This window comes from Mandrillus leucophaeus, unplaced genomic scaffold, assembly GCF_000951045.1.
Source record: "Mandrillus leucophaeus isolate KB7577 unplaced genomic scaffold, Mleu.le_1.0 Scaffold300, whole genome shotgun sequence".
NCBI lineage: Eukaryota > Metazoa > Chordata > Mammalia > Primates > Cercopithecidae > Mandrillus > Mandrillus leucophaeus.
Window position 1 is genome coordinate 2,522,541 of NW_012103144.1, and position 14,363 is coordinate 2,536,903.

The following is a 14,363-nucleotide window of genomic DNA, read 5'->3' on the forward strand; positions in this document are numbered from 1 at the left end:
CCAGCACTTTGGGAGGCTGAGGTGGGCAGATCACCTGAGGTCAGGAGTTTGAGACCAGCCTGGTCAACATGGTGAAACCTGTCTCTACCAAAAATACAAAAATTAGTTGGGCATGGTGCCGGACACCTGTAATCCCAGCTACTCAGGAGGCTGAGGCAGGAGAATTGCTTGAACCCGGAAGGCAAAGGTTGCAGTGAGCCGAGACTGCACCACTGCACTCTAGCCTGGGTAACAGAATGATACTCCATCTTAAAAAAAACAAAAGGAAGTTCAGAAAGTGGTTTGTCATCCAGATTGCCCTGGACACTTCTGCATCCCATTGGGTCTTTGGGATTTTCTTTGTAGTATATCTTTCACGTTTTCTATTTTTTATCGTATGAGATGATTATAGTCACCTGTATAAATATTTTCTTATTAAGTAGTCACTATGTACAAAGTGTTCATATATTTATTTTGTTTACGTCTATTCTCTTTAGGTCAGATGTCATGTAATCCTTCCTTTGGTGGCATCGGCAAGGGACATTTAATGAGGGAAGTAGATGCCTTGGATGGCCTGTGTTCTCGCATCTGTGACCAGTCTGGTGTACATTATAAAGTTTTAAACCGGCGTAAGGGACCGGCTGTGTGGGGTCTGAGAGCTCAGATTGATAGGAAACTCTATAAACAGAACATGCAGGTAAGAATAGGGCATGAGCACGGGAAAGATTATAGTGATTGTTTAATTACCATGTTTCAACTGATATTTTCTTTTGACAGAAAGAAATCTTGAATACACCACTGCTTACTGTTCAGGAGGGAGCTGTAGAAGATCTTATTCTTACAGAACCAGAGCCTGAACACACTGGGAAATGCCGTGTCAGTGGGGTTGTTTTGGGTACGTATTGGTTATAGATGGTGTGTGATAACAGCATATCATATTCCATGTGATAAATTTATTTTAGAGCTAAGTATGGAGATATGTTGCTTATTCAAGGAACTTGTTGCATTTTCTCTACCTGGATGAGGAAAACTGTATAAATAAATACGTTTCTCTTTTCACCTTAACATTTATGATGCTCAAATTCTAGGCTCATCAGTAAGTACCATGTTCCATCTTAGTGTAGAACTTTATAATCTGCATATTTATGTCTCCCTCTCTCCCCATCTATTGTAATTTCTGTTTTTTCTGGTTCTGACTTTAATTTTTTTAAAAATTCATATTTTAACAGCTTATATATATTTTTATGTAAAACAGTTATATATTTTTTATCAAATCATGCATATAATTTTTTCTTAAAATATTAAAAGGGTCTGGGCATGGTGGCTTATGCCTGTAATCCTAGCACTTTGGGAGGCTGAGGTAGGTGGATTGTTTGAGCCCAGGAGTTTGAGACCAGCCTTAGCAAGATGGCAAAACCCCCATATCTACAAAAAAATACAAAAATTAGCCGGCGTTGTAGCAGGTGCCTGTAGTCTCAGCTACTCAAGTAGCTGAAGTGGGAGGATTGCTTGAGCCCAGGAGGTTGAGACTTCAGTGAGCTGTGATTGTGCTGCTGCACTCCAGCCTGGGTGACAGAGTGAGACCCTGTGTCAAAAAAATAAATAAAAAATAAGTCTGGGTGTAGTGGCTCATGCCTGTAATCCCAACACTTTGGGAGGCTGAGGCGGGCAGATCGCCTAAGGTTGGGAGTTCAAGACTAGTGTGAACAACATGGAGAAACACGTCTCTACTAAAAATACAAAATTAGCCAGGTGTGGTGGCACATGCCTGAAATCTCAGCTACTCAGGAGGCTGAGGCCAGAGAATCGCGTGAACCCAGGAGGCGGAGGTTGCGGTGAGCTGAGATCATACCATTGCTCTCCAGCCTGGGCAACAAGAGTGAAACTCTGTCTCAAAATAAATAAATAAATAAATAAATACATAAATAAATAAATAAAAAAGAAATTTTGAAATTTATGTGGGAAAACAACCATCTACTTCACCGGAGAGACACTTCAACTTTTTTAGTTGTCACTTATATATACTTCCATATGTCTAAATAGCAGGCTTATGCTTTTACTTCCTAATTTACAGTTCTAGACTTTATATATTAACTTTTTTTGTTTTGAGGTGGAGTCTCACTGTGCTGGGCTGGAATGCAGTGGTGCGATATCGGCTCACTGCAACCTCCGCCTCACGGGTTCAAACGATTCTGCCTCAGCCTCCTGAGTAGCTGGGACTATAGGCATGTACCACCATGCCCAGCTAATTTTTGTATTTTTAGTAGAGATGGGGTTTCACCACGTTGGCCAGAATAGTCTCGATCTCCTGACCTCGTGATCCAGCCACCTTGCCCTCCCAAAGTGCTGGGATTACAGCCGTGAGCCACCGCACCCAGCCATCTATTAACATTTTTTGAGACGGAATCTGGCTCTGTCGCGCAGGCTGTAGTGCAGTGGTACCATCTCAGCTGACTGCAACGCTTCCCTCCCAGGTTCAAGCGATTCTCCTGCCTCAACCTCCCAAGTAGCTGGGATTACAGGCACCTGCCACCATGCCCGCCTAATTTTTTGTATTTTCAGTAGAGACAGGGTTTCACCATATTGGTCAGGCTGGTCTTGAACTCCTGAACTCAAACGATCCGCCCGCCTCAGTGTCCGAAAGTGCTGGGATTATAGGCGTGAGCCACTGTGCCCAGCCTATTAACTTATTATTATGGTAATTCTCTTTAATATCCAACTTTCCTTCCCTTTCTCCTTCTAATATAATTATACCATAATTTTTGGTTGATATATTTACATTGTTGACTAAGTATTGTTTACTGCACAGAGGTGTATTATGTTTGTCCGTTTCATATACTTGGTTTTGCCTTGAGTTAATAATTGTTGTATTTTATTTATTTATTTATTTACTTATTTATTGAGACAAAGTCTTACTCTGTCACCCAGGCTGGAGTGCAGTGGTACAATCTTGGCTCACTGCAACCTCCATCTCCTGGGTTCAAGCAATTCTCCTGCCTCAGCCTCCCAAGTAGCTGGGATTACAGACACCAGCAACCATGCCCAGCTAATTTTTGTGTTTTTAGTGGAGACAAGGTTTCACCATGTTGGCCAGTCTGGTCTCGAACTCCTGACCTCAAGTGATCCGTCTACCTCCACCTCCCAAAGTGGTGGTATTATAGGTGTGAGCCACCATGCCTGGCCTTCTCCAGATTTTTTACTTCTGTTTATGTGTTTGGGCTGCTCTCTTTCATGTACACAACTTCCTTTAAATATCTAGTGAACTTTGGTTTTCTGTTTACTTTTTTGCGTTTTTGGTTTTGGAGACAGGGTCTTACTCTGTCACCCCGGTTGGAGTGCAGTGGCACTATGATGGCTCACTGCAGCCTCCACCTTCCAGAGGTGATCCTCCCACTTTAATCTCCCAAGTAGCTGGGACTATACATGTACACCACCACACCCAGCTTATTTTTAATTTTTTTGGAGATGTGGGATCTCCCTATGTTGCCTCCCTATGTTACCTAGGATGGTCTTGAACTCCTAGGCTCAAGTGTCCTCCCACCTCAATCACCCGAAGTATTGGGATTATAGGCATGAGCCAGCCTGTTATGTTTTTAAATGAACCACTAGGCCGGGCACGGTGGCTCACACCTGTAATCCCAGCACTTTGGGAGGTCGAGGCGGGCGGATCACCTGAGGTCAGGAGTTCGAGACTAGCCTGGCCAATGTGATGGACCTGTCTCTACTAAAAATACAAAAATTAGCTGGGTGTGGTGGCATGCACCTGTAATTCCAGCTACTCAAGAGGCAGGCTGAGGCAGGAGAATCACTTAAACCCAGGAGGCGGAGGTTGCAGTGAGCCAAGATAGTGCCACTGCACTCCAGCCTGGGCAACAAGAGTGAGACTCTGTCTCTAAATAAATAATAAGGCACTAAAACACTGACTGGAGGATTTATGTATGCACAGTTAATTTTATTGCCTGGCTAATTCTGGAGGTGATTAAAACTTGAACTGCCGGGGCGCGGTGGCTCGTGCCTGTAATCGTAGCACTTTAGGAGGCTGAGGTGGGTGGATCACCTGAGGTTGGGAGTTTGAGACCAGCCTGACCAACATGGAGAAACCTGTCTCTATAAAAATACAAAATTACTCAGGTGTGGTGGCGCATGCCTGTAATCCCAGCCACTCGGGAGGCTGAGGCAGGAGAACCACTTGAACCCTGGAGGTGCAGGTTGTAGTAACCCGTGGTAGTGCCACTGCACTCCAGCCTGGGCAACAAGAGCGAAACTCCATCTCAAAAGAAAAAAAAGAAAAGACTTGAACCAGCCTTTTGGACTGGTGAATTCTCAAATATCAATGTCTGTTAGTTCTCAGAAGAATCAATTTTCCACCTAAGAGAATAATACGGCTGCCCACTAGCATTTTGGGAACAAAATGGTAAGAGAGGCTGTGCCAGGGAGTGTCATCTTTTATTTTATTTTTTATTTATTTATTTTTAATTTTTTTTATTTATTTTTGAGACAGAGTCTTGCTGTGTAGCCCAGGCTGGAGTGCAGTGGCATGATCTCAGCTTACTGCAACCTCTGTCCCCTGGGTTCAAGCGATTCTCCTGCCTCAGCCTCTCGAGTAGCTGGGACTACAGGCGCGTGCCACCACGCCCCGCTAATTTTTTGTATTTTTAGTAGAGACAGGGTTTCACCGCATTAGCCAGGATGGTCTCAATCTCCTGACCTCGTGGTATGCCCGCCTTTGCCTCCCAAAGTGCTGGGATTACAAGCGTGAGCTACCGTGCCCGGCCTGGGAGTATCATCTTTTAAAATACATATCTTAATTCCCATTTTCATTTTTATTATAGATTAATTAATTTTCTTGATTGGGAAATACATAGGGCAAACAACTTAAAAGCTACAAAAAGCATATAGAGTGAAAAGATAGTCTGTCTTAGCTGGGCGTTGTAGCTCACACCTGTAATCCCAGCACTTTGGGAGGCTGAGGCAGGTGGATCATCTGAGGTTGGGAGTTTGAGACTAGTCTGGCCAACATGGCGAAACTTGTCTCTACTAAAAATACAAAAATGAGCCAGCCATGATGGCTCACACCTGTAGTCCCAGCTACTCAGGAGGCTGAGGCAGGAGAATCACTTGAACCTGGAAGGTGGAGGTTGCAGTGAGCTGAGATCTCACTACTACATTCCAGCCTGGGTGAGAGCAAGAGTCTGTCTCAAAAGGAAAAAAAGATGGTCTGTCTCCTTCACTTTGTCCCCTCAACCAGCCAGTTTTCTTTCTCAGGAGCATTTGCTTTGTTAATCTCTTGGGTAGTCTTTCTACCTAGGCATATGTACATGTTTTCATGTATATGTATACATATTTTTTATTGTTTTCACAAAATTGTAGCATATTATACACAAACACACTGTTCTCTGTACTTATTTTCAAAAAAAACCTTAATCTGTGTTTGCTTTGCTTTTGGAGACCATGCTTTTTTTTTTTTTTTTTTTTAAAGTTTGTGAGTTTGTTCTGATGGTTATCTTAAAAGCTATGATTTTATATATAATATAATATGCTCACTGACTTCCCTCAAGTAACAATTACTAGTTTTACTTTCATTTCCTTTTCTCCTCTGACTTTCTTTATTTTCCAGATTTAATGGTTATAGTGTTTTTATTAGTATTTAAGTTTATACCCTTAAATTGTTTATTTATTTATTTTTGAGACAAGTTCTTGCCCTATTGCTTAGGCTGGAGTGCAGTGGCATGATCACAGCTCACCGTAGCCTCGACCACCTGGGCCCAAGTGATCGTCCTGCCTCAGCCTCCTGTGTAGCTGGGACCACAAGCATGTGTCACCACCTCTGGCTGATTTATTATTATTATTATTATTATTTTGTAGAGATGGGAGTCTCACTATGTTGCCAGGACTGGTCTTGAACCCCTGGGCTGAAGTGATCTTCCTGCCCCAGTCTCTCAAAATGTTGGTGTTATAGTCATGAGCCACTGCGCCTGGCCAATTTAATTTAATATCTTTAAATGCTATTTTGTGACCCTGTCCATATTTTGTAGGCCCAACAGTAACAATTTTTTGTAGTAAAATATACAAACCATAAAATGTACCATTTTAACCATTCTTAAATATACAATTCAGTACTACTAAGTACATTGACAGTATTGTGCACTGATCACCACCAGTTGTCTCTTGAACTTTTTTATCATCCCAAATTAAAATTCTGTATCCATTAAACAAAAAGTCCCCATTACCTGAAGAATAAACCTCCATTTTACTGTAAGGTAGAGCTATCTGAGAACAAAACCTTAATGTGCAAATGTCAGCTGTTTATTTTATTTTCTGACCCAAGTTTCGTTTCTACATTCCTCCTCAGTTCTTATTCTCAGTTCTCCAATTTCTGAGCCTTTGCAGGGCAAATTTGTTCATCTCATTGATATCTTCTCTTCAGATATTAATACTTAAGTTATAGCTGTCTCCTCTCTGCTAGGTGAGTTATCATTCTTTTAACCACTTTCTATCTTTCAAAAATATATTGAAATTTCTCGTGTTCTGACTGGTTCTTTTTCATTACTTGTCCTTTTGGTTTTATACCTTTTTTTTCCCCTGTTGGATTTTCTTTGAGTTTTAGAAGGGAGAAAAAATGTGAGGTTGTATGCCATATTTATCCTGAAGGCTAAAATTAATTAATTTTTAAAATTAATTGAGACTTTTTAGTGTTGATAATGATTTTAGGTACATGTGAATTGGTGATAACACATTGTATTCTCTCTCCTACATTGCTTAGATTGAGATTAATAACATGTAGCCTTCTGACTCATTTAAAATGCTTTGTCTGGGGTATGGGAAATGGGAAGATATTGCTTAAAGTTTACACATTTTCAGCTGTAAGTGTTGAATAAGTTCTAGCAATCTAGTGAGCAGTATGGTAACTGTAGTTAATAATAATGTACGATATACTTAAAATTTGCTAAGGGAGTAAATCGTGAGTGTTCTCACCACACAAACAAAATGTGTAACTATGTGAGCTGATGGTTATATTAATTAGCTTGATTATGGGTATCATCACAGAAGGTATACTTGTATCAAAACACCATGTTGCATGCTCTAAATATATGCAGTTTTTTTATATGTCTGTTATATGTCGATATGGCTTGAAAAAACAAAAATATTAAATATGATTCTCAAGTTTCTAAAGACTGATAGTTTTTCTGTAGTTCTAATAAAAAATAATTACATTCCATTTTTATCCATGGTAACAATTGAAAAATGACTTTAGGCCGGGCACGGTGGCTCACGCCTGTAATCCCAGCACTTTGGGAGGCTGAGGTGGGTGGATCACCTGAGGTCAGGAGTTCAAGACCAGCCTGACCAACATGGAGAAACCCCATCTCTACTAAAAATACAAAACTAGCTGAGCGTGGTGGCACATGCCTGTAATCTCAGCTACTCGGGAGGCTGAGGCAGGAGAATTGCTTGAACACGGGAGGCGGAGGTTTCAGTGAGCTAAGATTGCACCCCTACACTCCAGCCTGGCGATAGAGCAAGTCTTCATCTCAGATAGATAGATAGATAGATAGATAGATAGATAGATAGATAGATAATGACTTTATTCTTTTTTCTTGTTATTTAGTGGATGGAAGCACAGTATATGCAGAGAGTGTGATTCTGACTACTGGGACATTTCTGAGAGGCATGATTGTAATTGGATTGGAGATGCATCCAGCAGGACGTTTAGGGGATCAGCCTTCTATAGGATTGGCTCAGACGCTGGAGAAGTTAGGGTTTGTGGTGGGAAGGTTGAAGACTGGGACTCCACCCCGAATTGCCAAAGACTCCATTAATTTCAGTATTCTAAACAAGCAGACACCGGACAATCCATCCGTACCATTCAGCTTTACCAATGAGACAGTATGGATTAAGGTAAGATACTTTATGAAAACCTGGCTTACAGCTGATATTGGCTATTCGCAGCAGGAAGTATTGTAACTTTTTTTTTTTTTTTTTTTGGCAGTAGTTCACTTTATAGCACTATTGCTTATAGTGCAAAAAAGTGATTTTTTTTTTTTTTTTTTTTTGAGATAGGGTCTCACCTTGTCACCCAGGCTGGAGTGCAGTGGTACAATTATGGGTCACTACAGCCTTGACCTCCTGGGATCAAGTGATCCTCCCACCTCAACCCCTTTGAGTAACTGAGACCATAGGCGTGGAGCCATTGTGCCTGGCTAATTTTTTAAATTTTTTTGAGAAATGGGGTCTCACTATGTTGCCCAGGCTGGTCTTGTACTCCTGGGCTCAAAGGGTCTACCCGCTTTGGCCTCCCAAAGTGCTAGGATTACAGGTGTAAACCACCGAACCCAGCCAAATAAGCAATCTTTTTTTTTTTTTTTTGAGATGGAGACTTGCTCTGTCACCTAGACTGGAGAGCAGTGGCATGATCTCAGCTCACTGCAACCTCTGCCTCCTGGGTTCAAGCAATTCTTCTGCCTCAGCCTCCCGAGTATACAGGTGTGCGCCACCATGCCCAGCTAATTTTTATATTTTTAGTAGAGATGGGGTTTCACCATATTGGCCAGGCTGGTCTCAAACTCCTGACCTCATGATCCACCCATTTCAGCCTCTCAAAGTGCTGGGATTATAGGCATGAGCCACTGCACTCAGCCTAAAGAAGTAATCTATCTAAAAGGGATTGGCTAACTTGGCTAATTGGGTATTTCCCCATAAATCGTAAATTTCTTTTTTTTTTTTTTTTGAGACCATCTCGCTCTGTCACCCTGCTGGAATGCAGTGGCGAAATCTTGACTCACTGCAATCTCCGCATCCTGGGTTCAAGCGATTCTCCCACCTCAGCCTCCCTAGTAGCTGGGATTGCAGGCACCTGCCATCATGCCCAGCTAATTTTTATAGTTTTGTAGAGACGGGGTTTCACCATGTTGGCCAGACTGGTTTTGAACTCCTGACCTCAGGTGATCCGCCTGCCTCAACCTCCCAAAGTGCTGGTGCTGAGATTGCAGGTATGAGCCACTGCGCCCGACTTTTTTTTTTTTCTTTTTTTTGAGACAGAGTTTTGCCATTGTTGCCCAGGCTGGAGTGCAATGGCACGATCTCGACTCGCTGCAACCTCCGCCTCCCAGGTTCAAGCAATTTTCTTGCCTCAGCCTCTTGAGTAGCTGGGATTACAGGCTCCTGCCACCACACTGGCTAATTTTTGTATTTTTAATAGAGACGGGGTTTTACCATGTTGGCCAGACTGGTCTTGAACTCATGACCTCAGGTGATCCAGGTGATCCGCCCTCCTCAGCCTCCCAAAGTGCTAGCATTACAGGCGTGAGCCACCGTGCCTGGTAAATCTTAAATTTCATTACTTTTATAACCTTACATATTTTGTAAATTAAGCTTTTATTCAAAAAAAATTTTTTTTCATTTATTATTATTTTTAATAGAGACAGGGTCTCGCCATATTATCCAGGCTGGTCTCGTACTTTTGGGCTTAAGCCATCCACCCACCTCAGCCTCTCAAAGTGCTGGGATTATAGGCATGAGCCACCGTGCCTGATCAAATAAGCATTTTTTGTTTTGTTTTGTTTTTTTGAGATGGAGATTCAGTCTTGTTGCCCAGGCTGTGGTACAATAGGGCGATCTCAGCTCACTGCAGCCTCTGCCCCCTGGGTTCAAGTGATGCTCCTGCCTCAGCCTTCCTAGTAGCTGGAATTACAGGTGCCCACCGCCATGCCCGGCTAATTTGTTTTTGTATTTTTAGTAGAGACAGGGTTTCACCATGTTGATCAGGCTGGTCTTGAACTGTTTTTTTTCCGAGATGGCATTTCACTCTTGTTGTCCAGGATGGAGTGCAACAGCGCGATCTTGGCTCACTGCAATGTCCACCTCCCAGGTTCAAGCGATTCTCCCGCCTCAGCTTCTTGAGTAGCTGGAATTACAGGTATGCGCCACCACATCTGGCTAATTTTGTATTTTTAGTAGAGATGGGTTTTCTCCACGTTGGTCAGGCTGGTCACGAACTCCCAACCTCAGGTGATCTGCCCGCCTCGGCCTCCCAAAGTGTTGGCATTATAGGCATGAGCCACTGCACCCGACTGGTCTCAAACTCTTGACCTGAGGTGATCCACCTTCAGCCTGCCAAAATGCTGGGATTACAGGCGTAAGCCACCATGCCCAGCCTAAATTAAGCTTTTTGAAACAATATCAGGTGGTGCTGCTGGAAAGGCAGCTGCCCCCTTGCCCGTCATGCAACGCATTTTTGTGGAGAACCTGACACTGAACCATTCCTATATGACCTGCTTCTGGGGTGGGGTTTCAGACACAGCAGAGCAACTACCTCAGTGCGATCTATTGAAAGTTAACCCTCAGCTGCGCGCGGTGGCTCTGCGTGTGGTGACTCATGCCTGTAATCCCAGCACTTTGGGAGGCTGAGGCAGGTGGATCACCCGAGGTCGGGAGTTTGAGACCAGCTTGACCAACATGGTGAAACCCTGTCTCTACCAAAAATACAATAATTAGGCAGGCGTAGTGGTGCCTGCCTGTGATCCCAGCTGCTTGGGAGGCTGAGGCAGGAGAATTACTTGAACCCGGGACACGGAGGTTGCAGTGAGCTGAGATCACGCTACTGCACTCCAGCCTGGGCAACAGAGTGAGACTCCATCTAAAAAAAAAAAAAAAAAAATTAAACTACTGGTTAAATTTAGAGATTTGCTTAAATTTTAACTTCATCTTTTGGGATGTTTATTTTTGGCAAGAATACTTCATAAGTAATACTAGGCATTATGCATAAGTTTAGTGTCTGTTAAAATCAGTACATATCATGTGGGATTTATTTGGATAAGAGAGAAACTAGTAGAGAAGCAAATCAGTATTGCATCTGGTTACTGTTTTTCAGCCAGAAGATCAGCTACCATGTTACTTGACTCACACTAACCCTAAAGTGGATGAGATTGTCCTTAAGAACCTTCACCTTAATAGTCATGTTAAGGAAACAACAAGAGGACCTCGGTAAGGACAAAATGTCAGTGCTCAATTACTTTAAGAAATGATGTCAATCCTCTTTTGTTCATTTCAAGTTTATTTAAATGTTCTGTTCTAGATACTGTCCCTCCATTGAATCAAAAGTTTTGCGTTTTCCAAACCGTCTACATCAGGTTTGGTTGGAACCTGAAGGAATGGATTCTGACCTTATCTACCCACAGGGGTTATCTATGACGCTACCAGCTGAATTACAAGAGAAAATGATCACATGCATCAGAGGCTTGGAGAAAGCTAAAGTGATTCAGCCAGGTAAAGCGGATCACAGCTGCCCTTCAGTATAAAGTCGGCATTGTTTTAATGGTCAGTAAGGAGGCCTTAGCTACAGTCATTGTTGCTCAGAGCCTCAGAAGATGAAGCCCAACACCTGTATGTTTTAAATAGGCTGGTTTTTGTTTGTTTGTTTGTTTTGAGATGGAGTTTTGCTCTTGTTGCCCAGGATGGAGTGCAATGGCGTGATCTCACCTCACCACAACCTCTCCCTCCCAGTTCAAGTGATTCTCCTGCCTCAGCCCCCTGAGTAGCTGGGATTATAGGCATGTATCACCGTGCCTGACTGATTTTGTATTTTTAGTAGAGACAGGGTTTCTCCATGTTGGTCAGGCTGGTCTCGAACTCCCAACCTCAGGTGATCCACCCACCTCAGCCTCCCAAAGTGCTGGGATTACAGGTGTGAGCCACTGCTCCCGACCTAAATAGTCTGTTTTTAAAGGGCATTTAAGGGTAATGTTTGCATGTCTACCTTGAGCAAATCCAGCTCTGTATTTACTTATTTAATGTCTTTATTCTTTGGTCAGGCTACGGTGTTCAGTATGATTACTTAGATCCCCGTCAGATCACTCCTTCCCTGGAGACTCACTTGGTTCAACGACTCTTCTTTGCTGGACAGATCAATGGCACCACTGGTTATGAAGAAGCTGCAGCTCAAGTAAGAAGTTGTTAAAATGTTAATGTAAACTGAAAGGGACAATTTTTTTTTTTTTTTTTTTGAGACAGAGTCTTGCTCTGTTGCCCAGGCTGGAGTGGCTCACTGCAACCTCCACCTCCTGCATTCACGCCATTCTCCTGCCTCAGCCTCCCGAGTATCTGGGACTATAGGCGCTTGCCACTACGCCTGGCTAATTTTTTGTATTCTTTAGTAGAGATGGGATTTCACTGTGTTAGCCAGGATGGTCTCAATCTCCTGACCTCATAATCTGCCCAGCTCGGCCTCCTAAAGTGCTGGGATTATAGGCGTGAGCCACCGCGCCCGGCCGAAAGGGACTATTTAACTGGTATTTCTCCTTTTAATGTCTGTTGTGTTAACTATATAGATCTTAGATACAACTCATACTAATAGAAGACAATTTCTGTTTGGGGGTGTTTGGAGATGGCTTTTGTAGATAATAGGATCTTTTTTGTTTTTGTTTTTGAGACAGAGTCTTGCCCTGTTGCCAGGCTGGAGTGCAGTGATATGATCTCCCAGGTTCAAGCGATCCTCCTGCCTCAGCCCTCCTTAGTAGCTGGGACTGCAGGCATGCACCACAACACCCAGCTAGTTTTTGCATTTTTAGTGGAGATACGGTTTCACTGTGTTGGCCAGGCCGGTCTCAAACTCCTGACCTCAGGTGATCCACCTGCCTTGGCCTCCCAGAGTTCTGGGATTACAGGTGTGAACCACCTGGCCCAGCCAATAATAAGATTATTAAAACACTATGGCTTTATTACTGTTTTCTGAGCTCCTGTGTGATATCGTATTTTGATTAGATGTATTGCTTCTGAAGTTTAAAATTTATTTTAATATACTTCATTAGGAATTATTATATTATTATTCCTTGGAAGTCAGAAATTATTTTATTTTTATTTGCAGTGGGAAAAGGCTAGAGAAATGTCACAGGTGGGTTTTAAAAAAAGATTAACCGGCTGGGCATGGTGGCGTACACCTGTAATCCCAGCACTCTGGGAGGCTGAGGAGAGAGAATTGCTTGAGCCAGGAGTTAGAGACCAGCCTGAGCAATATAGTGAGACCCCATCTCTACAAAAATATGTAAAAATTAGCCAGGTGTGATGGCATGTGCCTATAGTCCCAGCTACTTGGGAGGATGAGGTGGGAGGATTGCTTAAACTCAGGAAGTCGAGGCTGCAGTGAGCCAAGATTATGCCATTACTCTCCAGCCTAGGTGACAGAGGAAGACCCTGTCTCTGGATTAAAAAAAGATTAGTCCCCGCAGAGGCTTATCAGGAAGATTAGATAGATATCTCTGAAAACAATGAATCATAGCCTTCTAAAGTGATACATTACCCATATTCTATTTCTGCATATGGATCATATTTTCTACCTCTATTATATCCTTTAGGGGCAATACTTGCTTTCTTTGTGTCCTATGCCATTGTTTCCGGGTAGTGTTCTGAATGGGATAACCCTTTGTTCCGTTCATAATGGCCTTTTAAACATTATAGTGCTCTCGTAGGGTGTGATAGCTGGAATCAATGCCAGTCTTCGGGTCAGTCGCAAGCCTCCCTTTGTGGTTAGCCGAACAGAAGGTTACATAGGAGTCTTGATTGATGACCTCACCACTCTGGGCACCAGCGAACCATATCGCATGTTTACCAGCCGAGTAGAGTTCCGTTTGTCACTGCGCCCTGATAATGCTGACATCCGGCTCACGCTGCGAGGTAATTCTTTCCTGAGTCCTGCAATCCAGCCAGGCATGGTGGCTCACACCTATAATCTAAGCAATTTGGGAGACCAACGCAAGAGGATCACTTGAGGCCAGGAGTTTAAGACCAGCCTGGGCAACATAGTGAGACCCTGTCTCTACGAAAAAATTTGCTTTAAAAACCACACGACTCATTATATTCTCTTTCTCCCTTCCCTAGGGTATAAAGACGCTGGCTGTGTGTCCCAACAACGATATGAAAGAGCTTGTTGGATGAAGTCTTCTTTAGAAGAAGGCATTTCTGTGTTGAAATCTATTGAGTTTTCGAGCTCTAAATGGAAGAATTTAATCCCAGAGGTTTCTATAAGTACTAGTAGAAGTCTGCCTGTCAGGTATGCATTTTTAATGTAGACTTTTCTCACTTTTTATAGAAAAATAAGATCATTTCAGAGAGACATTACCTATGTGTTCCTATCTACACATTTCAAATGGATGTAGCTTGTTTTTGGCTTCTTTTCAAAATCCTTTAGCTGTAACTCATCTGTTTTCTAAGTACTAAAAAATATATGGCTGGATACAGTGGCTCACACCTATAATCCCAGCATTTTGGGAGGCCAAGGCAGTTGGATCACTTGAGATCAGGAGTTCGAGACCCGCCTGGCCAACATGGCGAAATCCCATCTCTGCTAAAAATACAAACATTAGCTGGGCGTGGTAGCACATGCCTGTAAT

General features: G+C 42.8%; 1 protein-coding gene across 3 annotated transcripts in view; it reads left to right on the forward strand.

The window, feature by feature from the left end:
• Positions 1-14,363, forward strand: part of MTO1 (mitochondrial tRNA translation optimization 1) — a 45,734-nt gene that overhangs the window by 3,635 nt on the left and 27,736 nt on the right. The window contains exons 2-11 of one of the 3 annotated variants that reach the window (XM_011987114.1): positions 477-676; positions 757-874; positions 7,589-7,878; positions 10,850-10,962; positions 11,054-11,244; positions 11,407-11,480; position 11,576; positions 11,790-11,920; positions 13,443-13,647; positions 13,852-14,023. In XM_011987114.1, coding sequence (XP_011842504.1) covers positions 477-676; positions 757-874; positions 7,589-7,878; positions 10,850-10,962; positions 11,054-11,244; positions 11,407-11,480; position 11,576; positions 11,790-11,920; positions 13,443-13,647; positions 13,852-14,023 — 1,495 coding nt within the window. Of the gene's footprint in view, positions 1-476; positions 677-756; positions 875-7,588; positions 7,879-10,849; positions 10,963-11,053; positions 11,245-11,406; positions 11,481-11,575; positions 11,577-11,789; positions 11,921-12,406; positions 12,530-13,442; positions 13,648-13,851; positions 14,024-14,363 lie in introns of all 3 variants that reach the window. The other 2 variants (XM_011987113.1, XM_011987115.1) reach the window with 2 other exon arrangements.